Source organism: Mytilus trossulus, chromosome 6 (genome assembly GCF_036588685.1).
Source record: "Mytilus trossulus isolate FHL-02 chromosome 6, PNRI_Mtr1.1.1.hap1, whole genome shotgun sequence".
Taxonomy (NCBI): domain Eukaryota; kingdom Metazoa; phylum Mollusca; class Bivalvia; order Mytilida; family Mytilidae; genus Mytilus; species Mytilus trossulus.
The window spans coordinates 86465960-86492006 of record NC_086378.1 but is presented as its reverse complement, the minus strand read 5'-3'; the positions used below and the strand labels follow the sequence as shown (position 1 = coordinate 86492006).

The 26047-nt window shown below is 32.9% G+C and overlaps 2 protein-coding genes across 2 annotated transcripts in view; both read right to left on the bottom strand.

Annotated features, from left to right (window-relative positions):
- Nucleotides 1-790, bottom strand: part of LOC134722103 (E3 ubiquitin-protein ligase rnf213-alpha-like) — a 148554-nt gene extending 147764 nt beyond the window's left edge. Inside the window, exon 1 of the mRNA XM_063585590.1 lies at nucleotides 469-790. Coding sequence (XP_063441660.1) covers nucleotides 469-600 — 132 coding nt within the window. The 5' untranslated portion in view covers nucleotides 601-790. The remainder of the gene's footprint in view (nucleotides 1-468) is intronic.
- A 2743-nt stretch (nucleotides 791-3533) lies between these two features.
- The window catches only part of LOC134723090 (MATH and LRR domain-containing protein PFE0570w-like), a 51101-nt gene continuing 28587 nt past the window's right edge, over nucleotides 3534-26047 (bottom strand). The window contains exons 4-12 of the mRNA XM_063586730.1: nucleotides 15991-16095; nucleotides 13803-14081; nucleotides 13318-13545; nucleotides 9970-10239; nucleotides 9528-9626; nucleotides 6099-6631; nucleotides 5488-5525; nucleotides 3988-4158; nucleotides 3534-3753 (exon numbers count right to left, since the gene is read on the bottom strand). Coding sequence (XP_063442800.1) covers nucleotides 3534-3753; nucleotides 3988-4158; nucleotides 5488-5525; nucleotides 6099-6631; nucleotides 9528-9626; nucleotides 9970-10239; nucleotides 13318-13545; nucleotides 13803-14081; nucleotides 15991-16095 — 1943 coding nt within the window. The remainder of the gene's footprint in view (nucleotides 3754-3987; nucleotides 4159-5487; nucleotides 5526-6098; nucleotides 6632-9527; nucleotides 9627-9969; nucleotides 10240-13317; nucleotides 13546-13802; nucleotides 14082-15990; nucleotides 16096-26047) is intronic.

Here is a 26047-nt window from a genome sequence, read left to right as displayed (position 1 = left end):
ATAAAATCATGAAAATATGCTTTCAAGTATTAATGCATTGTGAAAAACAACTATTTCATCAAATAAAGTTAAGTCGGGTATTCCTATAATAGTCCTTTTCATATTGGATACAAATTTTATTAAGTCTACTGCAGACACATTGTAGTCAAAGGGTTTTAACTGAGGTACTACACAGGCGTCAAAAGGCGTCTTTATGGAGTAAAGGGGATGGCGTCAAAAGGGGTCATTATGGGGGAAAGGGTTAAGCAAGCATGGAAACCTATGGTGGATCATTGTAGGAAGAAGGACAATCATTTACCCTTTTAGAGTAGAAACAGATGGGTAGAGATTAAAAAATAATAAGCCTCACCTCCTTTAAGTAGGGACATACAAAAAATGTTCACAATGCAGATGCAAAACAAACATTACTATCATCACATTTAAACTGTTTAATTAAGTGAAATTTTCGTCTCTGGAAATAAATCTTACTTTTGCAAACACCCTTTCAAACATATTTCCCTGTAACATGTCCATCTGCTTGACATACACACTCCTTAGCCCTTCATTGATATTCACAATCAAAGATATCATTTCTTTTCCATTCACTCCATCTGATGACATTGATATCAGTTGCCACTTTGGCAGAAATGCCAACACTGCTTGCTGTGCATCTTCCTTCAGTAAAGTCAAGTAGTCATCTTTCCCAATTAGTTTTTTCACAGAATCTTTTAAGTTGTCTAATTTTTTATACCAAAATCCTTTACTTTTATCTATTCTTGGGTCTTCTCTAATAATTCCATCATAAGAATTATAAAATCCTGTGAATATTATTTTAAAGAAGGTAAAATGTAAACAAGAATGTGTCCAAAGTACACGGATGCCAAACTCACACTATTATTTCTATGTTCAGTGGACCTTAAAATTGGGGTAAAACTCTAATTTGGATTTAAAATCAGAAAGATCATATCATACGGAACATGTGTACTAAGTTTAAAGTTGATTGGACTTCTACTTTATCAAAAACTTTAACCTGAAATGGGACGAACAGTACACCAGACGAACAGACCCACAGACCAGAAAACATAATGCCCTTCTACTATCGTAAATGGGGACTAACAATTATCATTAAAGGGCAATAACTCTCATAATGAGTCGGCTGAAAATTTCGGTCATTTGTCGTATTTGTAAATCTCCCTACTGTCTATCTTTTAAAATTTTGATATTATAGGGGAAAATTTTTAATTGATCAAATTTGTCATTTAAGGTCAGAAACTCCTATAAAAGTTGTCTGTTGTAAAAAGGTAAAATGCTCAACATTCTGAAATTTTTTGCTAGGTTAAAATTTCTCTATTTAAGGAATGACTGTTATATTTTTTCTGTCTATGAAAAAATAACATAAAAGATTTGGTGCACACTGAATAACGGGCGAAGCAGGTTATTTAACAGTGTACACCTCATTTTTTATGTTATTTCTAACAGACAGAAAAAATATTACAGTTATTTCTTATAATTAAATTCTAAATTCCATTTTAAACCGTAGAAAACCATGAAAAAACGTTGATGACGTCAAGGTCACATAACTAAATTATATCTATGGGCTGATAACAAAATAACGTCACCCAATAAGAAGACGCCTTACATCCAAAATTAAATTATTAATAGTTGTTTTCAAAATAACAGGTAAAATTATGGATGACAGACATGCCAGAAGTCGGATGAAGGAGCGATTTGATAGGCCAAGCAACTGAGCTAAAAAAAACTTAGAAAGAAATTAACTCATCATAACTACCAGGACTAAATTTTGTATATAGGCCAGACGCGCGTTTCGACTCATCAGTGACGCTCGAATCCAAAAAAGTTAAAAAGACCAAAAAAAGTACAAAGTTGAAGAGCATTGAGGACCAAAAACTAGAGGCTCCAAAGAGCCTGTGTCGCTCACCTTGGTCTATGTGAATATTAAACAAAGGACACAGATGGATTTATGACAAAATTGTGTTTTGGTGATGGGGATGTGTTTGTAGATCTTATTTTTCTAAACATTCTTGCTGCTTACAATTATCTCTATCTATAATGAACTTGGCCCAATAGATTAAGTGGAAAATGTTAGTGAAAATTTAAAAAATTTATGAAAATTGTTAAAAATTGACTAAAAAAGGCAATAACTCCAAAGGGGGTCAATTGACAATTTTGGTCATGTTTACTTATTTTTTATGTCTTACTTTGCTGTACATTATTGCTGTTAACAGTTTATTTCTATCTATAATAATATTTCAGATAATAACCCAAAACAGCAAAATTTCCTTAAAATTTCCAATTCAAGGGCAGTAACTTAATAAAGGGTTGTCTGATTCATCTGAAAATTGTAGGGCAGATAGATGTTGACCTGATAAATCATTTATACACCTGTCAGATTTGCTCTAAATGCTTTGGTTTTTGATTTATAAGCCAAAAACTGCATTTTACCCCTATGTTCTATTTTTTGCCGTGGCGGCCATCTTGATTGGTATGCCAAGTCACCAGACACAATTTTTAAACAAAATACCCAATTGATGATTGTGGCCAAGTTTGGTTTAATTTGTCCCAGTAGTTTCAGAGACGAAGATTTTTCTAAAAGATTACTAAGATTTTATGAAAAATGGTTAAAAATTTACTATAAAGTGCAATAACTCCTTAGGGGTTCAATCGACCATTTTGGTCATGTGACTTATTTGTAGATATTACTTTGTTTAACATTTTTGCTGTTTACAGTTTATCTCTATCTATAATAATATTTAAGATAATAACCCTTAACAGCAAAATTTCCTTAAAATTTCCAATTCAGGGGCAGCAACCTAACAACAGGTTGTCCGCTTCATTTAGAGCAGATAGATCTTGACCTGATAAACACTTTTATCCCATTTCAGATTTGCTCTAAATGCTTTGGTTTTTGAGTTATAAGCCAAAAACTGAATTTTACCCCTATGTTCTATATTTAGCCGTGGCAGCCATCTTGGTTGGTATGCTGGGTCACCGGACACAATTTATAAACTAGATACCCAAATGATGATTGTGGCTAAGTTTGGTTAAATTTGGCTCAGTAGTTTCAGAGGAGAAGATTTTTGTAAAAGTTTACAGACGACGGACGCCGGAGGATGGACGACAGAAGACGGACGCCAAGTGATGAGAAAAGCTCACTTGGCCCTTTGGGCCAGGTGAGCTAAAAAGCCTTAGTACTTAAAAAAATTCAAAATTTTGTAAACAGTTAATTTATATATATTTGAGAAATGAGTTAAAACAGTTCAATAATATCTGAATTCAAACAGCACTTGTTTGGCTAATATGGGCTGTGATTCTGAAACTAAATTGAGCTACTTAACAAAATTATTAAAGAACTTGATTTTTTGTAATTGGTAAGTTTCTTCAGCTAGTGCTTTGAGAAATAAATCTCATATATAATTGTTCAATAGAATCTTTGTCATATGTTTGTTACCGGATTCATCTGACCTTGAACCTCCATTTTTGTTACCATGCGAGAGCAGTTTGCCTGTAGTTTGTTTATACACTGTTTCTGGCAATTAAAATTTACCTTGTGATAAATATTTAGATGGTATTAATACTTGTCTCATGTATCCGTCTTTTCCACCTGATTTATGAAAATATTCCACAGTTGCTTTGTTTCTTGCTTCTCCATGATAAACCTTATAGTTATAGTGTAATGGTCTATAATTTCCTGAAACTAAGTCCTTTGCTATAGGTACAGTCACAGAGCCAACTATATATCCATCTGTCATAAACCTACAACAACAAAACTGACAAATACAAATATATTGCAACTGTTAAGTCTTACTACACATTTCTTTAAAGTTATTGCTTGACTACAAATACAGATTTTTTTTCTTCACAACCACTTTGCTTACAATAGAATTTTGAAGGTTAAAACTGAATATAATTGTGAAATTTGTTTACTGTAATAGCCATGTATATATTTGAAAGTTTTCACAATCACAATCCATTATTCCTTCCCCATACCTGTCCAGTTTCAGCTTAAATTCTCTGTTGCCATTTTCTGGAAACACCACAACGACAGCGTCTGTTTCTGGATTAGAAAGTATTGTCGGTGAGATCACAGCATTGAAACACACTTCAATAGAAGTACTGGAAATTTGTCTTCTTCCTTGTGTTTTATCTGCATTACCAGAACTATAAAACAAACTTGAGTCTCTAAAGAGCCTGTGTAGCTCACCTTGGTCTATATGAATATTGCAAAAAGGAAACAGATGGATTCATGATGAAATTGTGTTTTGGTGATGGTGATGTGTTTGTAGATCTTATTTTACTTAATATTCTTGCTGCTTACAATTATCTCTTTCTATAATAAACTTGGCTAAGTAGTTACAGTGGAAACAGTTAGTCAAAATTTACAAATTTTATGAAAATTGTTAAAAATTAACTATAAAGGGCAATACATTTGTAACTCCTGTATAATAGGGGGTCAATTGACTATTTTGGTCATGTTGACTTATTTTTAGGTCTTACTTTGCTGTATATTATTGCTGCTTACAGTTTATTTCTATCTATAATAATAATCAAGATAATAACCAAAAACGGCAAAATTTCCTTAAAATTACCAATTCTGGGCCAGCAACCTTACAACAGGTTGTCCGATTTATCTGACAATTTCAGGGCAGATAGATCTGGACCTGATAAACAAATTTATCCCTGTCAGATTTGCTCTAAATGCTTCGGTTATTGAGATATAAGCCAAAACCTGCATTTTACCCCTATGTTCTATTTTTAGCCATGGCAGCCATCTTGGTTGATTGGCTGGGTCTTGGTACACATTTTTTAAACTAGATACCCCAATGATGATTGTAGCCAAGTTTGGTTTAATTTGACCCTGTAGTTTCAGAGGAGAAGATTTTTGTAAAAGTTAACAGACGACGACGAAGACAACGAATGAGGGATGCAAAGTGATGAGAAAAGCTCACTTGGCCATTTGGGCCAGGTGACCTAAAAAGTTCTTGTAATTTAAAATTAGAAGCTCTAAGATCCTGTGTCACTCACAAACAATTGTTTTTCTTGTTGCTTATTTCAACACTCATTTTCAACTTCTAATTGATGATTGACATTGGCCTTTTCCAAATTGTAAGGGCAATATAAGAAGTCATGACAGTTTTGATGTAAATAGACAATAGTTAGATTTCTACATTTTAAACATTTCTGACTTATCATACTTCTTCTATTGATAGACAAAACTCGCATTTCACCCCATAGTTCTTTTTTTAGCCATGTTTGGGAAGTTGGTGGGCAGGTGGGTCATTGCACACATATTGGAGACAGACAGACAGACAGACAGACAGACAGACAGACAGACAGACAGACAGACAGACAGACAGACAGACAGACAGATTTTTTTTTCTCTGTGTCAAAGACCCTTCAGCTATTTGGTCAAGTTGTTGTCTCTTCAATGCATTCCCCATTTCCATTCTCAATTTTATCAATTGTTATGACAACAGTATCTGTACGTACCCATTTCCTGCTGTAGTCAATCTTGTTCCATCCATTTTCTGAAGAAGAAAAAAAAATAGAACTATTTATAGACACTTATCATGATTAACTTGGTTTTGAAAGTTGGAAAATAAACCTTTTGTAATGATAGGATTGTAGAAAATAAGGTGTACTGTGAGTTTTTGCTGACTAATTATATCCCATCTTAATGCTATTTACCTTATTTTGTAATTAAAAAGTTTGACATATCAGGTAATTAATAGAAGAGACTGAATCTAAAGTATAGCAAACAATAACTTATGATTCAAGTATAAAGTTTTATTGTTTACATTTTTTATGGAAAAGTGGAAAGACCTACTAATCAGAAAGAATCAACAAGTCTTTCAAGGGAAAAATGGAAAGACCTTATCAATGAAAATATTGGTTATTACATAATGGAATTAATATAATAAGCAATATATTAGCTTGTTCACCATTCCTTTCAATATGAAGGTAATATTTTCAAGTGCACTATAAATGTATGGATTTGTCATCGTTTGTCATGGTGAAAGATCCTCCATAATCCAATTTTAATCCATGGAGAATGCTGATATTCAAGGATAAATTAAATATCATCAAATTTTTACACTTACATCAGGTTTGTCCGTTTTTGTTTCAGGTTTTGTTTTAGTGTCTGTATCACCTTTACTAGAGCCTTTCTTTTTTCTATTTTTTCTTTTCTTCTTCTTCCCTGCTGATTCTTCTTCCTTTTCTATGTTATCTTTCCAAGATTTTCTACTGTCAGAATCATTATTATCAGAACTGTCATCCTCTGAAGTGTCTTTATCCTGTTTCCCCTCTTTTTTAAATGTAACAGTCTTTTCTTTCTCAGCTTGACCCTTCTTTTTCTGCTTAGTCTCAGATTCCTTTGCTTCTTTTATTGGCACACTTGATTCACCTCCTGAACTGTTCTCATTTGTGTTTTTACCTATGTTCCTAAAAATAAAAGAATCTTCAAATCTGCTAGTACTAGGTCCAGCTTGTGGTTCTTCATATTTTTCCTGGATATTCACTTCATCCTTTGTTGTTCCAAATACAGTTTCCATGTGTCCTATCTGAGTACTGCTATCACCTGATGTTTGTGGATCTACAGATGATCCTCCTTCATCTTCAACTTTGACTTTTTCTAAAGGAGAAAACAAAACCTTGACATTAATCTAATATTAACAGCAATAATTGTCCTTTCCTGCTGTTTCTCTGGCCCCATCTTAAGTGTGTAATTCCCATTTATTTTACAGTAATGGTGTCTGTAGTGACATATCGAATTCAATGAATGTATTCCTGGATGAATATAATTAATTGAGAGATTTTGTGACTGTGAATTAATTAACTGTTTGAAAATAATGAATTATTTGAAATACTAAGGATTTTCTTATCCCTCGCACAGATTACCTTAGCTGTATTTGGCACAACTGTTTTGAATTTTGGATCCTTAATGCTCTTCAACTATTTACATGCTTGGCTTTTTAACTTTTTTATCTAAGCATCACTGATGAGTTCTGTGTAGACAAAATGCCTGTCTGGCATATCAAATTATTAGCATGGTACCTTTAATAATTATTTACTTTTAAAAAGTGGATACAAAAATTTGGTTTTAAAGTTTGCATATACAGAATGAAGGTCATTCATTTGTTGCAACCTTTAGTCAGTGATAGTAACTGTGCATTCATGTATTATTTGTGAAATACTATTTTGATGGATTTGGTGGGTAAGAGAAAAACAAATATTTAAATGATCAATGAAAAACATGTTTTCAATAAGCTTATATGCAGACTTTGGCAAAACCTTCAAATTACATGTCCACAAAAGTACAATTTTTTCTCAATCTTCAAAAATTGGAACTGTAAATTCAGAAAATTTTCCATGCATTCATTATTGCCATTTACAAAGAATGAACAAAAAGGCCAAGCTTACAGGTCTATGTTTCAGTTATCAGAATGTGAGTTCATATTATTGAGTTACTCACCCGGTTGGCATTTAAAAAAACCTTGCAAAAATTTCTGAATTTACAGTACCCATGAGAATAAATGAATTCACAGTATAATCAGTTCAATAAAAATGATAAGATAAAGGTTAGGTCTAATAGCAATAAACTTGTCAGGCTAGCCTCTTCTTGTTTTGATGTAGTAATTACCGGTAATACATTTGTATTTTAAACTTCAATTAAATGCTACCGTTCTTGTAAAATCACCCAAGTATGACCTTTACAAATTTATATAAACAGGTTTGACGTTATTTATACGAGATTTATACTTTATTCTCCCTAATATATATTTTTTTTATTATTTTCTAGCTCCCTCTTTTATATAGAATAAAAGCTATAAAAAGCATAAAGAAAACTATTGGCAGAATTTATGAACAAAACAATGTAGGAAAAAAAGTTAAGCAGTACAGCAACAAACAACAACTAAAGAGAGCCATATCTCTTGCTCGTTAAAGACACCCTTGTAGATTTCAAAATTTAAAAAGAGTAGGCTAATGCGGCTACAAGGCAGCACTCGCACCCGCAAAGTAGAAAGAAATTAATATAAGTTTCAAAACTTGTTTCCCAATCCAATATAAATAAATATGTTTAAAACTAAAACAACTAAAGAATAATAGACTTCTGACTTGGAAAAGGCATGTTACAGATGCAGTGGTGTAACAGCACAACAGATGACCAAACTCCTGTAATAGGAACCAAATTTTCAAAAGTTTGCTCTGGATACTGTTTTGTAGTCATAAACAAGGTTATGTCAAAATTTCAGAATAGTATTTTTGGTATGTATGTCTGTCTAGGATTTAAAACACACACTGGGTACCCCATTCATATTTTGAGATGACAAATAATTTATGGTAAAAGGATTCACTTTCACATGTTTATCGATCACATATACAATGTTTTACATCTTGCTTTAATCTAAAAGAATAAAACAGCATATCAACAAATATCTAATTGAAAGATGAAAATTACGGACCCTGACATTTTACAATATTGAACCCACTGATATATTTGACATTTCAAAAAAGGGATCCATTTCAACTGCACATCTATATACATTAATACAGGATGAAACACCCTATTCCTTCAGTGAAACATTATCTGTATGACCACTGATAAATTTCCAATAAACTATATAACTTACAAACAAGCATTCTAAGAGTATTGCATGGAAATACATAGTTCCCTACCCCTTTAAAATTAATTGTACTTGAACAAAATGCTAACTAGATCTTTAACTTGCCATGGTGTAAACTATTAAACAAATATCAAGTCAACATCTTCAGACAAGGACCATAACTCTGAACAAAATTATCAGAACAAAACAACATTTGAACTTGGTCTGTTACTTGTCATGAAAAAATAATGTACCAATTATTACAATGATCAATTTAAAAAGGGGCATACCTCAAAAATAGTTAAAGTGACACCATCAAAATTCTAACTCCATCAGTGTTTTGTAGTAATTAGCATTGTTTTTATGTTTCAACACATTTGGTTGGGGCAAACTCAAGATGGAGAACATAAACCAATAATTAGGACGTACGGACAGACGGACAGGGGAAAAAACTAATGCCCCCTCCCCTATGCCAGCAGAAGCATAAATATCAAAGCAATATCTTCAAGCATGAAGAAAAAAGTGTGGAAAACTGATTTGCCTCACTGTCGGATGGAGTCCAAATTAACCTCATTTTCTACCACTTTGTTGGTAGGGGACTTAAAATATACAGAATATATATTCTTCTATTTGTAATGAATCTGTATCTACTGAAAGATTAACAAGAAACAAATAGCTAGAGAAAGAGATGCACAACAAGCTTGTTAGAGACAATACACTGATTTTACATTAGAGAGAAAGAAGACAATAATCAACTGGCTTTTAAAATAACTAGCAGGAAAGAAACAAAGCACACCACCAAAATATTATTTCTGCATTTTGTTATCTTCTACAAATAATCATTATTGTTAGAAAAAGTGGAAAAAACCTGCTGAACATAGGTGTATGTGTGTTAAGCTGTGATAAGAATGGTAATGATGATACTTTTTCCTTTTCCAATCATGCTCTGTTTTCTCTTCCTGTCATCACTCGTTTCTTCTTTGATGACAGAAGATTCTCCTCTATCTGTTACTTTCATTTTCTCTGAATTACAAAAATTGCCAGTAATAAAGTTGAAATGATAAGTTGTACACCTTCTAAGTCATTAAAACTACTGGATTTTGCCTTCTTCATTGTTTAAATTTAAATCAAATGAACAAACTATTTTCAAGATTGCTTTTTTGGAGCATAAATATGAAAACTTGACAGTGGAAGCCATTTACATGTTCTTCCAACAAAGTTGCAGCCATCTTGAATAAATGGTTAGTATTTTAAAAGTATAAAATCAATAGCTTGAAAATATGAAAGGGAACAAGACTTGTGGCAGTTGATTACTGGTGAAAATCATGTATTAAAAAGCTCTAGATGGTTGCAAACAATTTCATACTTTTCTGATGTCCATCTTTATACTGCTTCCTTTTGTGTTGACCAATAGGAATGTTTTCAGTACCACTGCTAGACAACTCACTGTCAGAACAATCTGTTGCAGAGTTTGTCTCTCCCTCTTCTTTTACTTCTTTTTCATTTGAAAATTTTCTAGTTACATCATCTCTGTATTGTTTACGTGTTTCAAAATTTTCATTCTTTTTTATATCTCCATCAAGTTTATCTTCTTTAAAGCTATCTGAGTGTTGAATTGATTCCACTTTATTTTCACCTGTGTGTAAACATGCAACTAAATGTAAAGGATGGAAACCTGTTAGATCAGTAACTGCTATCTTAAAACATTTTCTAATCAATACTGGCAAAATATCATATCTATGAAAAAATTAAATGCTGTGCAACAGGTACTAGTTCTCATGGACCGACTATGCAAGGGCTGTATAGCCATTCAAGGTTGTTAAAAACTTTAATTTGTTGTTGTTCTCATGGAATTTAAAACTTATCTTTATACCAAGAACAAGAGTGCACACACTGAAATGTCTCGCCTTCTTTACTAATTATTGATATCATGTTGATAGTCCTAATAATAAAGCTTTATTACAACTGTCACATAAACTTAACATACCAAGAAAACTAAACATTGACCTCTAAACCATGAAAATGAGGTCAAGGTCAGATGAACCATGCCAGGTAGGCATGTACAGCTAACAATTCTTCCATACAACAAATAAAATTGACTTATAGCTTATAGTTTTAAAAAACACAGACCAAAACACAAAAGCTTAACACTGAGCAATGAACCATAAAAAATGAGGTCAAGGTCAAATAAACCTGCCCGACTGACACGTAGATCATGAAATAATTCCATACACCAAATATAGTTGACCTATTGCATATAGTATTAGAAAAAAAGGCCAAAACTCAAAAACTTAACTTTAACCACTGAACCATGAAAATGAGGTCAAGGTCATATGACACCTGCCAGGTAGACCTGTACACCTTACAACCATTCCATACACAAAATATAGAAGACCTATTGCATACAGTATGTGAAAAACAGACCAAAACACAAAAACTTAACTATAACCACTGAACTATGAAAATGAGGTCAAGGTCAGATGACACCTGCCAGTTGGACATGTACACCTTACAGTGCTTCTATACGCCGAATATACTAGACCTATTGCTTATAGAATCTCCGATATGGACTTGACCACCAAAACTTAACCTTGTTCACTGATCCATAAAATGAGGTCGAGGTCAAGTGAAAACTGTCTGACGGGCAAGAGGACCTTGCAAGGTACGCACATACCAAATATATTTATCCTATTACTTATAATAAGAGAGAATTTAACATTACAAAAATCTGAACTTTTTTTTCAAGTAGTCACTGAACCATGAAAATGAGGTCAAGGACATTGGACATGTGACTGACGGAAAGATCGTAACATGAGGCATCCATATACAAAGTATGAAGCATCCAGGTCTCCCACCTTCTAAAATATAAAGCTTCTAAGAAGTGACCTAACACCGCCGTAGCCGCCGCCGGATCACTATCCCTATGTCGAGCTTTCTGCGACAAAAGTCGCAGGCTCGACAATAAAACTGCAAAGAATAGACGTGTTATTCTTTAAGTTACCCTGTATCATATATCAATTCATAAGACTACAAGAATGTGTCAATTGTATACAGGGATGCCCCACGCACACTATCATTTTCTATGTTCAGTGAACCATGAAATTGGCGTCAAAATTATAATTTGGCATTACAATAGTCCATTTGCCAATTACCGATTTGATTCTATTATTACACACTTTTTAAGCAAATTACTTCCCTTTGTCAATCATTGACTGGTTCCATACGGGACAAAATTGGCTTTAACCAAAAACTTGAAGTGGGACAGATAGATGGACGAAAGAAACACAAAAAACGAACTGACAAATGAACAGACACACAGACCGAAAAACAGAATGCCCCTAGGTGGGGCATCAAAACTAAATCAAACTCCAACTAATAGTTTGAACATTAATTTATTCATATTTGTCCAAATGAATCTGCAAAAAGTTAAAGGTTTTGATCTCAGTTTGTGTTCTCCATCTGTATTATAACAATGGAATATGTGAAAATTATTGTAGCCTGAAAAGGCTACCTTCAGTAAGAACATTCAATAAAGCGTGTTCAATTCCATATGTTTAAAGCATTAGTAAAACTTTGAAGTTACACACAGGCATATAAGCTTAAAGTATTTGACTACAAAAAAACAGGTTTGTATATCAAATATTTGTGTCATTATTTATATGCCATTTTCAAATAAATCATGAACCATAACTTCCAAATGACAAAAGTGAAACTTCACGAATATCTAATCAGATCTCTATTTTGTCATTAGTTAAAACATTAATACCCTATTTGAAAAGCATGGGTTGAAAAATTTGTAAGATATTGAAAGACACAACTGGATCAGCCCATTCACATGTCCACATATCATACTTACTACCATCTCGCAGTTGTACAAAACAAACATTCAACAATGATCCCAGGTCACTTTTATTTCATACACAAATTAACTATTGTGCTTTAATTATGTACTAAAAATGTATTTTCTAATATGTTCTTCCTGAATGGCCTAGAACAGTGGTTCCTTGCCTTGTATAAAATCTTAATATCAATTTAAATGCAAGTTATAATTTATATTATATTCTGTAGTTGAAAGGCTTAGTTTTACAGTTAAACAAGTGTACATGAACTTTTTGTAAAAGAAAATCCTTTATAGTATCAAAAATTTTATAAATGAACTGCTAATGAATTTTTGTCTTCCTGTCCTCTAATAAGCCAAAATTTTCCTGCTTGCAGCAATCTTAATTAAGAAAACTGGCTAGAACATCAACAGCTTCAAAGCACAAGTGTGAGGTAAAACCCCTGATGAACAATGTAAACAAGCATCCACTGGTTCATAAAGAAAAAAATCAATACACCAATTCATTAAACAACTTTTCAGGAAAAGATTATATTTAACACAGGAGAATGCATGGTAGATAAAATAAATACCAAGTCCAAATCTATAAAATGATTGTTTGTGTTCAATGCCACTTTTAGTAGTATCAGCTGAATGGTAACTACCATTTTTAATGGTAGAGAAGCGTGCATGCCAAGAACGAGACCTAAGGCAAGAAAACTGGCAATCCTAGTCAATGAAAATTGGCAATAAACACACCTCCAATGTGAGGGATTTGAACTCACTACCTCAGTATTGGGCTAGTGACTACTTTACATGAACTAACTAAACTACTTGGCCACCCAGGCCCCTATAATACATAAGGTGGTATAAGGCTGAATACCACAAATACTTTACCTGTTTCCTCAACTCCTATAATAGCTGTAATTTCTTCTCCTTGAGTGATTGGTGTACCGTTCATTTTTGTTACAACATTTCCCAGAAAATCATGGACATTTTGTGAAAGTAGCTCATCAGTCATCATTGCTTCTTCCTTTACTTCAACATGTAAGACAAGATTGTTGGTGCTACTGCATGATTCATCAAAACTAGAGTTATCTCCTTCTGATGCTGTGTCATAATTCTCTGTACAAGAAAAAATTATTATATGTAAATTATTCAGACATGTATAAGTTTGACTTCATTATTAAGTAAAAACAAAATGGTTCTTCTTAATCCACCACCAATAAAATGTTATTTTTGTCATTGAAGATAGAAAAAAACTTTTCCTTTCTTTCCCCTCCTCCCCTTTCATACGTAATACTGTATTAGCATCCTGTTGTATCATATTTTCCAATATTTGCTGCATGCCATTCTTAACTCTTTTCATAATTGAAACTAACCTTCCAGTATAGAAAGGAAAGCATTGCATTCTCCAGTTGAGCATTGTAGACCAGAAACTTCAAACACAAGCTGCATAAACTGTTTTATCTGTCTGCACAGTAAATTCTGGTCTTGGAACAAACTGGTAGTAATGTCCAGATATATCAGAAGACTACCCTCATCTGCATAGTTGAATACAATTGATTCAGTTGCTAATTCACTTTTACGTAAATTTAATAACTCTGCTTTCTCTTGTGCATTTTCTATCCCAGTAACTGTTATGGTAGACTTCATCACTCCTGAAATAAAAAGACATTCTTTTCATAAGTAAGACACAGATAATATGGGGACGAAATGCGCAATTATGGTAAGAAAACCAATAAAATGTTGAAAAAAATAAATGGGGGAATGTGTCCATGGGACGTAGATGATGCCCCGCTTTCATATCATATAAAATTATAAAGGAACAAAACTGAAGAAATTTAATCAAAGTGCTTGTAAGCACCAAAATGTAAAGATTTTTTTAAATTTACAGTGATCATTGCACTTCATAAAGCATTTATTATCAACTTCCATTATGGACAAAGGAAGATAACTCCATTTTTTTTAATTTCTTTTAACCGTTACATCATTGATATTTTTAGAACAGATATTAGATTCTTGCACCTTGAACAAGTTATGTAATTTTCTTGACAAGTATAACATTATTTTGTGACGTGAATATCTGAGCATGTACGGTATTTCATTGAAAAATTTCAGGAATGTTAATGGATTGACAGTTAAGAATGTCTGATCAATGCACCATATATTGTTTATTATTTCATATCGGTTGAGAATAAGTTTCTCTTATTGGATAAAAAGGGGTCACATGACATTCATTAATCTTCAGTAATAAATTCAATCAGTCATTAACAGAACAATACGGACCAGAAAACTGGTCGTTAATGAACTTTTACATGATATGGACCGGTGGGGCGTGGTTTCTCTGTTTAGAAAGATGTACCTTTTATAAAACATGTTCCTGTTTTTAATATTATATTTAAGTTGTTGAATTGTTTATTACATTTTTTCGTTAACAGTAAAATTAAAGAAAACTTAATTAAGAATTTATATACTGAAAAGTTGCACTAAAATGAATGGCAGTATTACTACGACTGGGTGTCACTATTTGCTATAGAAATCGTACAACTACTCGAGTTCGCTTTAGGCATTTTTAATTTATGAGAATTTTCAAAACATGGTTTCTCAATGAAATAGTAGGACAGTGGTATTGACTGCGACAGCGATAATGACCTCGCCTTCGGCTCAGTCATTATCACTATCTTAGTCCATACCACTGTCCTGTGGGCAGTCCATATATCACGATAATGACCAGTTTTTCAAGAACTATTATATAATTCAAAGGTGGTGATAAACCTTGGAAGATTTTAATATCAAGTCAGTCCCATAGGGTCTTACCAAAAAAGTGAAGCTACACATATTGTACTTGAACCTTGGTTTTGTGGTAATAAGTATTGTGTATAGTTTCATAACTTTTGGTTGAGGCAAACCTAAAATACAGAAAAGAAAATGAAAATTCACCAATTTTTCCATTTGTAAAGGTACATAACTGTAGAACTGTTAAAGTGACACCACCAAAATTCAAACTAGACTTGTTTTTGTGAAAATAAGCATTGTTTATAATTTAATAAGGTTTGGTTGAGGCAACTTAAAATTTCACCAATTTTTCCATTTGTAAAAGGGCATAACTCTAGAACAGTTAAAGATACACCAACAAAATGCAAACTAGATCTATGTTTTGTGGTAATACGCATAGTGTATAAGTTTCATAACATTTGATTGAGGAAAACTAAAGTAAAAGAAAGGAAATGACAGATTTAACATTTTTTATGTTTATTAAGGGGCATTACTCATGAACAGTTAAGGTGATGTCACCGAATTTTGAACATCAACCTTGTTTTATTATTAATATGCATTGTGTATAAGTTTTATTATTTTTTGGGGGGCTTTAGTGTAGACGGACATACTGACCCATGGGACGGACGTTCATTGGTAACACTTTTTGCCCCCTCTGTTACAGCAGGGCCATAAAAACTTTTAGTCAACTACCAATAGTATGCATTTTTAGATTAATTTGGCATACATAAGCAAAATAAACCAGCAATGTAGTTGCAATTTCTCTGCCTAAGTATCCGTTGTTTTAATTACCTTCAGCTGTACCTTTATGGCGTATGTCTTCAACATTAGCCTGAGATAACTGGTCTATGTAAACTTTAAGACGCAAGTTGGTTTTCAGCACAGTGTCTAACAGTTCTGTAAAAAGAGATAAGCAGTTAAATTGACAGCAAACCAGATTTTCTATATTGTGAAGGCACTTAAGGTGGCTCGGCCCTTTAACAATGCGCATATTTTAACGCATGTTTCTTACGACGAGTGCCTTGGAAACGGTCGCTTTCAGGGGTCTTCTCAAAAATAGCGTTGACGACCTTGGAACGCGGGCGTGTATGAAAGCACCCTTGACGATGTAAACAAGTGATGCAAAACGTTCTTCAAAACAGGAAATACGAACGGTCAGAAATTCAAAGTGCTTTCTTCATTTTTTGCATAAAAGTCTAAAAGGAGAGAAATATACGTGATTTAAGCATATTAACATTAAAAAAAAAGAATATATAAATACTGAAAAAGTCACGTGTATGACTGCGTCGACGGTGCCGCTTCGTCCAAAAACGCATTCTCATCTTACACGGTCCGTTCGTATCATATTTTGAATTAAATATCGGTTGAATATTAAATGATGTCTTGGAGATTTATTTTTGAAAAAGTTTTGCCCATGATGCAATGATTAACTGTAAACAAAATTAATGATAGCGATGTAAACAATTGCATGTTGCATGTCATCGTACAGCTTTCAAAAACAAGTAAAACCCGTATAGTATGCTTTAAAGGCATCGGGATGGGTACTTATCAAGCTATCCGTTTGGCGTTTTATAACAGTGTGTTTCTGTCATAAATCTCTTTAATATCTTTATTTCCAGTTATTTTTATGGGTTTAATTATTCCCGATTATGCGATATATTTTTACACTGCAAAATTTTGTTAATTATAGTTAAATATTTTTTATTTCCCCCCAAAACAAATTTGAACATTTTCATTTAAAGATTTGTTTACCTTATCAATAAATGAGCACGAACATCATCTGATAAACTTTCTCGTATCACAATTCCATGATTTCCTGAACACTAGACTAAGTCCTATAATGTAAGACCTCGGGGCCAATGTTTTGTATTTTATGATTTTTGTCTATTACTTATTTTGCTTATTGTTATTTTGATGATTTGCAATTTTCTGTTGTATCTGTCAATATGTCAATCGAGTTCAAATTAAAAAAAAAAAGAAACATCATTAAGTGAATCAGAGCAAGTGTTATTATTATAATAGACTAATGGATCCAGCAACTTATTTCACAAAAATGATTATTGGTTTTCCTGCAGAAATAAAAGGACACTTCAATAATTGTCTTTTCATAAAGATGAAAATTGATTAATCGGGGCGGATCCAACCATTTTAAAAGGGGGTTCCCAATCCAGGACAAAAAGGGGGGTGTTCCATCTATATTTTCCCATTCAAAAGCATTGATCGTCCAAATATGGGGGGTCTACACCACGGAACCCTCCCCTGGATCCACCACTGTCAAAAGTAACCGGGACTGGCCTAGTATACCGACCTATGATATAGTTCCTCAATACTGCATGCTTTGCGGAGGACCGTAATTTTTTTAGTTACTATGTCGGGATTTTTCTAGGAACATCCAAAGCGTGTCGGGTAGTCACAAACACTACTAAAGACTTTATATATATAAAAATCTATACTACTACTAGGTTCAGGAAAAGTTTGGATGGTAATTTTTAAACTCCGCCCAGTACGCAGGAACGCTATATTAGCCGGGCAAATTTTAACTTCTATCTTAATTTTTGACATGCTTTTTTAAAAGGTAAGATAATAAGAAAAATTCTTGATGATGAAAATAATTATAGTGGGGTGATGGCATTGCGGCAAAAAAATGTGAATTACAATTTTGTTTGTGAACACGGATTTAATGGTCTTTGATCTTACCGTAGCAAAGAAATGTACAACTAATCTATGCGTGATGATAAAAGGAGATGATGTTTTTTTTATTTACAATATTGAATTTCAAATTTGAACTTTGGGGGATAGTTGTTTTATTGGCAATCATACTACATCTGCTTACGTTCAAATCTTATGTTTAACATAGAAATATGACTAGTCTGACAGATGATTCCTTGATTATACAGGGTGCTCGAACAGCTGGATGTATACATACGAAGCCTCGTAAGGTCGAAAGGGGGAATTTTGCCTATACATGCACCAAGCATAATTGTTCACTCATTCTTATCAGCACAACAACAACAATATTGCAGTCCATATATCTAGCTCATCTTACATAATTGATACTTTTCTATATGTTCTCATCCGTATTATGTTGAAATATTTGCCAGTGACCATTCAATATGAACAAATTAAATATTCATTATGTGCAATAAATACAAAAACAAAATTTCTGGGACTTTTATTTGTTTGACTATGTGGTATATGGTTTTATTGGTAATTGTATGTAAATTGGTCTCCCGTTTAGAGTTGCCTCATAAACAATGATACCCCATCTTCCTATTTTTGTACACAACAAAACAAAGTTGCAAAGGGTATAATGTTTTTGACTCGTCTGTCAGTCTTGTTTCTTGTCATCACAACTCTCAAACAGAATTTCATGAAACATTTTTAGATAATAAGGACGTACTATGTAGAAGTGCATGTCGACAGGAAATTACGATTCATTTATTTTTTCTAGGAGTTATGCCCCTTTGAACTTATTTACTGCAATATAGCACTGTAACAGTTTCTCATCATCTCTCAAAACGCACATTACAATTTTTGAAACCTTTTTAGATAATAAAGGCATACTATGTAGATGTGCATATTGACAGGTTATTATGATTCATTTTTTTTTCTTATACCATTTGTTTTCTCATTCTATTCCTCCAGTGACAAATGTGGGGACTGACTGCCAAAGTGGGACCGGCTACAGTTATTCGCAATATCATCAACCAATGAGCCTGCACCCTATGTCAGACTCTCTAACAATCATCCCATCAACCAAATATTTTGAAACATATTTAGAATTAAGAAATAGACAAATCCATGAAAATGAGGTTAAGTTCAGATAAACCCTGCAAGACAGACATTTTTGTTTTCTATTCATTATTTTGTACATAAATCACCCATTATTTTTCTCATTTGAATTGTCTTAAATTGTTCATTTGTCATTTCGAGGCCTTTAAAAACAACTATGCAGAATAGGTTTTACTCATTGTTGAAGTCTGTATGGTGACCAACATGTATAGTTAATTCTGTGTTGTTTGGTCTCTTGTGTCTCATTTACAATCATATCACATCCTCTTATTTGATATTTTAATTTGTTAAAATACATTTAATACACCAAATATACATGATTGATTGTTGGTTGCTTAACCTCCACCAAATTATGAAATATACATGAAGATGACCTATTGATTACACAATATAGCATATGAAAAAAGAGGACTTACTGTTGATCAATGAACCATACAAATGAATATGTGGTCAATGATACATTGTAATTGACAGAATTGTAAACTATTGCACACAAATAGTTTATCTACTACATGTACCTTTTAGTATTTATTAAATGAGTATATATGTCGACCATGTTGACGACTGACAGTCAATGGTATACCATATTACCTCCTGAAAACAGGCCTAAAAAAGGCTCAACAAATCAAATTTTTGAAACGTTATTGATTTTATTCCTCAAATGTCTCCGAGATCAAATTTATAAAACATGTATTAATATTGTTAATTTGAATGTTCTAGTATACATGTAAGTATTGTTGCCATTTATACATCATGTACATGTACAATCATTAGCTGATCAGCTCTATATTTTCATAATTTTTATTCTCCTTTTTTTTTATAAGACTCAATATATATATATGATCTTTATTCATCATTGGGACAGGTAGGTGAAGCAGGTCCTTTTGATTGCATTTTTAAAGGATTTTGACAGCACTAAGGCATATATGTAGTTCCAATTTATAGTTGATCTCTGCTCCTCAAGTGGATTGTGGCAACACATATTGCATATACATGTAGAATGTTGTTCTTAAGTTTCAGCACTTTACACATAGTTTCCGGTTGCAAGACTAGATGATACTGGCTTCTCATAAAATTCTGTCAGTACTGTGCAAATAGTTTCCAAGTAAAGTTGAACATTCCAAGATCACTCCTTCCATTTGCATGTACATATGCAAATGTACTGCAGCCTGAAATTAAATATCAGAGTAATTCTGTCAGAAAATCAACAATTATTGACATTCAAAAGCATATAGATGTAGACATGTTCATAATGGGGAATGTGTCCATAGGACACAGATGAGCAGCCGCTTGCATATAAAGAATGAAAAGAGTGACACCACCCAAATTTTTACTTAATCTGAGGCGTGTTGTAGTAAGCATTGCATTTAAGTATCACAATATTTGGATAAAGCAAACTTGTGTTAAAGAAAGGAACAAAAATTTAGCTATTTAAAAATTTGTAAAGGGGCATAACTCTAGAAAAGTAAAAGCAACCCCACCAAAAATTCAACTTTCATGTGTGTTTGTTGATAGCAAGAATAATATATAGGCATTAATTATGAATTTTATTTAGTTTAATAACATTGGTAAAGGAAAACTGCCTTCAATTTTGAAAATGCAGCTCAGTCCTCATGAATAAATTATGGCTTTTTGTACCCTATTTGGAATATAGTATACACAAGTTTTGTATTTATTAAAAATTACTATTCACAAAGCAACAATTATTTTCAACTCAAAATACAGAACCTGGCCAAAGTATTTGTCACCTGCTTTTTTTGGCTACATGTACAAAAATGTATATCATGTAAATATTTCATATAAAAACACATAACTTCAAAAAAATATTTTGAGGGCATTTAAAAATGTATGGTTGGATTTAATTTATATCTACGAGACCTTAAAAGAAGTAGAATGGTCTATATTAATATGTGTTTATTTGATAATAGGTTCGTTTTAAGTGTTTTTGTTTTTCCTTGAGAATGCATAAAATATTTTTTAACAATTTAATTTGATTGATTATATATAGCGAATATCTTAACAGAAAATAATGAAAATGAGACTAAAAAAGAATAAAACCACAATATACAAACCTGTGACAATACTGCTTCTATTGGTACCAGCAAAGATTTGTAAAGTTAACTATACAAATCCTTGGTACCAGGTTGCTTAAAATCAATCCAAAATGACCCCAAAATATTTTGTTTTTAATGTAGTTTTTAATACAATATATATATACAGCTAAAAATCTTAAGTGACAAATACTTATGGCGACACTCTGTATATGTTTAAAAGATGTATTGTCTCCTACTGTAAGGGTTATCATTTACAAATTAGGCCAATTATGTCATATTCTCAACAACAACAAAAAACAAGTCAATCAAACCCCTTGAGAACCTTAATTGATTATTTGAGGGGGTGGACAGGGTAAAGGAGACAGGGGAATGAGGGATCAGAGAAAAGGGTTATCTTGGAAATACATGTTATCATTTTTATTTTGTCTTGGAACAAGGAGATGGAAGTAATGAAGTAAGAGGAGAAAATTTTAGGGTAAAAAGGAAGGGAAATATAGTTGGGGCAAGGGAGTAAAAACTGCCCTAGGGAAGCTATGGGGTACCCTACATACATATGACCCTAACTCTATGTAACTTGGCTACGAAATTAGATTTAGGCCTACCAAATGATGATCAAAAAAGACTTATTCATTGACACTAACAGTAGCGTAAAAATGACAGTTGTGGCTTCATAGTAGCTAGATGTCATCCCCTCCTCTTCGTCTGTTTGCACACGGATATCTTTCAAAACGGGCCAGACATGTTAACAACTTGCCAGTAAAGGCTGAAAATACTAAGAGAAACACATAAAGAAGATACCAGCTATAACGATTAAACATGGAACAGAAATTGAGCTCGTACAAGGTCTCAGTCGCAGTGCATTTCAACAGTAGCGAGTATTTTGAGACAGCCCCCAAATTTGTATTTTTCGTGATACTGGTAATATTTGGCTGTCTAAAATATCAAAATATATGTTTTCTTATGTAATAACTCTACCTTCATCGTTACATATTCGCCACAATGTCTGTTATGCATGTAAATGGTCGTATTCATCAATGTAGTATGCTGCTCGGCAAGGCGACCTTGGAATTCCTCTGGTCCGATAATGGCGCCAACTTAGAGGGAAGCAACTCGCGCCAGACAAAATAACCGTATTTCACCTAAATAATCAAAATTTCGCTTCTTGATAACAAACAGTCATACGATAACCACATTTATATTCAGCCATCGTTTATTGATATAATTTCAAACATTATTTTATTAAAGCCACCAATAAAGAATTCACAATTGAGTAATTAATGGACTGCATTGAAATCAGACCTTATGGGGTAGAGGGGTTAAACAAAAGCTCGTAACTTTTTTAAAAGCCTGGTGACCCCCATTTTATTTTACCTTAAAATGCTCGAAAAGTTCATAGCTTTGACATATCTGTTTTAAAAAAAAATCTACCGGGAAAATTTTACGAAAAATCGATTCAATCAATATTTTTTGCCTTAAACTGAAATTAGAAAATGCAAAATTTAGACATAAATCTGAAAATAAAAAGATTTTTAAGTCAAAAACAACAACGGGAAAGGTTTACATTTCAAATTCTTATGTTTTTTCACATAAAAATTATACTGACTTGGTTTTAAAACTCTTTGAATTTGATGTAACCGTTATTGTTGTAAGGGTGGACATGTTTGGAAAAAGGGTCAAAATCGCACATTTCGCTTCAATTTGAGGGGAAAACGAGCCGGGTGACCCCCTTTTTTCTTTGCATTTTTGGATTCAGCATAAAAAAATCTACAGAATAAGTGAAAATAAAAAAAATCTACCGGGGGTCACTATTGGGGTGAGCCACCTTAAGGCTTCTGCCACATTTTGAGCCAATTTTCCAATCTTTCAAATATCATCTTCAACGGCAAAAGTCAAAATCATCATTATCAAAATTGAACATCATTTTTTCCTCACTACCAACATATTATTATAAAACCATTTATTGAATAATTTATTACAGGGAAAAGACAAAAAAGGCCTTTTAAATATATAGCATCCAGTTTTTATTGGTAAGGGAAGCTGGAGTGCTGTCAAACATGTCCACAATACAATCATTGCATACACAAAATATAGTTGACCCTATAAATATAGTACATGAGGAACTGACCTTCCCATGCAAACCTAATATTGACAAATGAGCCATGCAAATGAGTTCAAGGTCAGATGTACTCTGACAGACATACAACAAATACAATAAACCTTTTTCTTATAGCATTTGAGAAACACTTTACAATGAAAACATTACAGTGATCAAATTAACCCTGAAAATTAAGGCAAGGTCAGATCAATAAAATTGAGAATCGAATTTGGAGAATGTGTCAAAGAGATAACAACCTGACCATAGAGCAGAAAAGAAAAAAAAACAGTTGAAACGCCACCAATGGGTCTTCAACACACCAAGAAAATCTGGCACCCAAAGGCGGGCTTCAGCCGGCCCCTTAATAAAATGTGTACTAGTTCAGTGAAAATGGATGTCATACTAAACTCCAAAACATATAAATGAACTAAGCAAAGGTCCGAGTCTCCTGATTTAGGACAGGTGCAAAAATGCTGCAGGGTTAAAATGTTTTGTGAGATCTCATTCCTCTCGCTATACCTCTAGCCAATGTAGAAAAAACAAACACATAGCAATACGCACAGTAAAACTCAGTTTAAAAGAAGTCTGAGTCTGATGTCTCTTTTTCAGAAATTCTATTTGAAGAACATATTTTACGCAAGATAATTATATAATAATCTTTATTTGTCATATTAGTAACATTATACTTGTGACATAAACAAAAGTAACAACAACAATAAAATAACTGAGTTAACACACACATATCTATATATATACAAGTAAAACTAACTAAGAGTCCCCTGTCCTCAGCTCTAAAGACTGTTTTATAAAGGAACCTGTTTTTTTCACTTGGTTTATATTAGAAGGATTTAGTAGGATTACTAGTTTTTGTGTATCAGATAGATTTGGAAACATAGGATTATCTATTGCCATGTCATTAAAAAGTTTTATTCGTAAAACGTTATTAATTTGACAGTGGAGGAGAAAGTGTTATTATAATACAGAAGCCAACAATTTGAACAAATCCATTATCCAAATCTGATGTCAGAATAAGTAACAAAAGAAACTAAGCAAAATGCCAATGATACCTAAATCAACATAGGAACTACTAGCAGTTACCAAAATATGCCATCTGTAATGACATGACAACAGTATCCTAATGTTCTATATCTCTACTGAATAAGTCTGTTTAAAGGTTTGGTAAGCTTGTAAGGTAAATGTCAACATGTTTGTGCTTTGTAAAGAATATGACTATAAAAGATTGGATGTGAAATACCTTTGGGCCAGGTGAGCTAAAAATAAATGAAGAATGTGTTCATAGGACACAGATGATGCCCCAGCTTGCATGTAATGTTAAAAAGGGACATAACTCAAGAACAGTATAAGTGAGGCAACCCAAGTTTGACCTTGGTCTGAGTTTTGTGGTAATAATTAAGCATTGTGTATAAGTTTCATAATATATGGTTGGGGTAAACTTAGTTAGATAATGGAAACCAATTTTGTGGTGTATGTAAGTACGGACGAACTGACAGATGGACAAGGGTAAACCTAAATGCCACCTTAGCTACGACAGGGTATTAATATAAAAACGAAGATGTGGTATGATTGCCAATGAGACAACTATCCACAAAAGACCAAAATGACACAGAATTAAAACTGGATTACCAAGCAGCTCCTAAACCATGAAAATGAGGATTAAAAAAGACAATGGCCATATGACAAACAGAAACTTTATAACATCAGGCACCAGGGGTGTGGAAATGCTATGCCAGACCCGCCCGACTCGTACATTTGAACAACCGGACAAGTAATTATTTTTGTCTTGGTTGCCCGTGGACAAGTAAAAAAAATATTCAAGACAAAGTTCAAATCCAACAAAAACATCAAATTAATTTAAAAACGTATAAAGATGTTTAATTTATGTAAAAGAAACCAATTTTCAGCAAGTAAATCCATGTTCTAGACGATAAATATTACATGATACAGGAAATATATCGATTACCAAAATAAATAAAAAAATAAGTATGCGAACCCGAGTCACGTAACATTGCATTGGCTTTGTCCATTGACCTGGGATTGTCGATTAGGTTTTATCCATCATTTACCGGAAGTGTCATTTCTTTAAATTTTGTATCGAGATTCAGATTGACAAAATAACTAGAGGCTCTAAAGAGCCTGTGTCGCTCACCTTGGTCTATGTGAATATTAAACAAAGGAAGCAGATTGAAAATTGACTACAAAGGTCAATAACTCCTACAGGGGTCAATTGACCATTTCGTTCATGTTGACTTATTTGTAGATCTTACTTTGCTGAACATTATTGCTGTTTACAGTTTACCTATATCTATAATAATATTCAAGATAATAACCAAAAACTGCAAAATTTCCTTTAAATTACCAATTCAGGGGACGCAACCCAAAAACAAGTTGTCCAATTCATCTGAAAATTTCAGGGCAGATAGATCTTGACCTGATTAACAATTTTACTTCATGTCAGATTTTCTCTAAATTATTTGGTTTTTGAGTTATAAGCCAAAAACTGCATTTTACCCCTATGTTCTATTTTTAGACGTGGCGACCATCTAGGTTTGATGGCCAGGTCACCGGACACATTTTTTAAACAAGAAACCCCAAAGATGATTGTGGCCAAGTTTGGATCAATTTGGCACAGCAGTTTCAGAGAAGAAGATTTTAGTAAAAGATATATAAAATTTACGAAAAATGGTTAAAAATTGACTTTAAAGGGCAATAACTCCTAAAGAGGTCAACTGACCATTTTGGTCATGCTGACTTATTTGTAAATCTGACCTTGCTGAACATTATTGCTGTTTACAGTTTACCTATATCTATAATAATATTCAATATAATAACCAAAAACAGCAAAATTTCCTTAAAATTACCAATTCAGGGGCCGCAACCCAAAAACAGG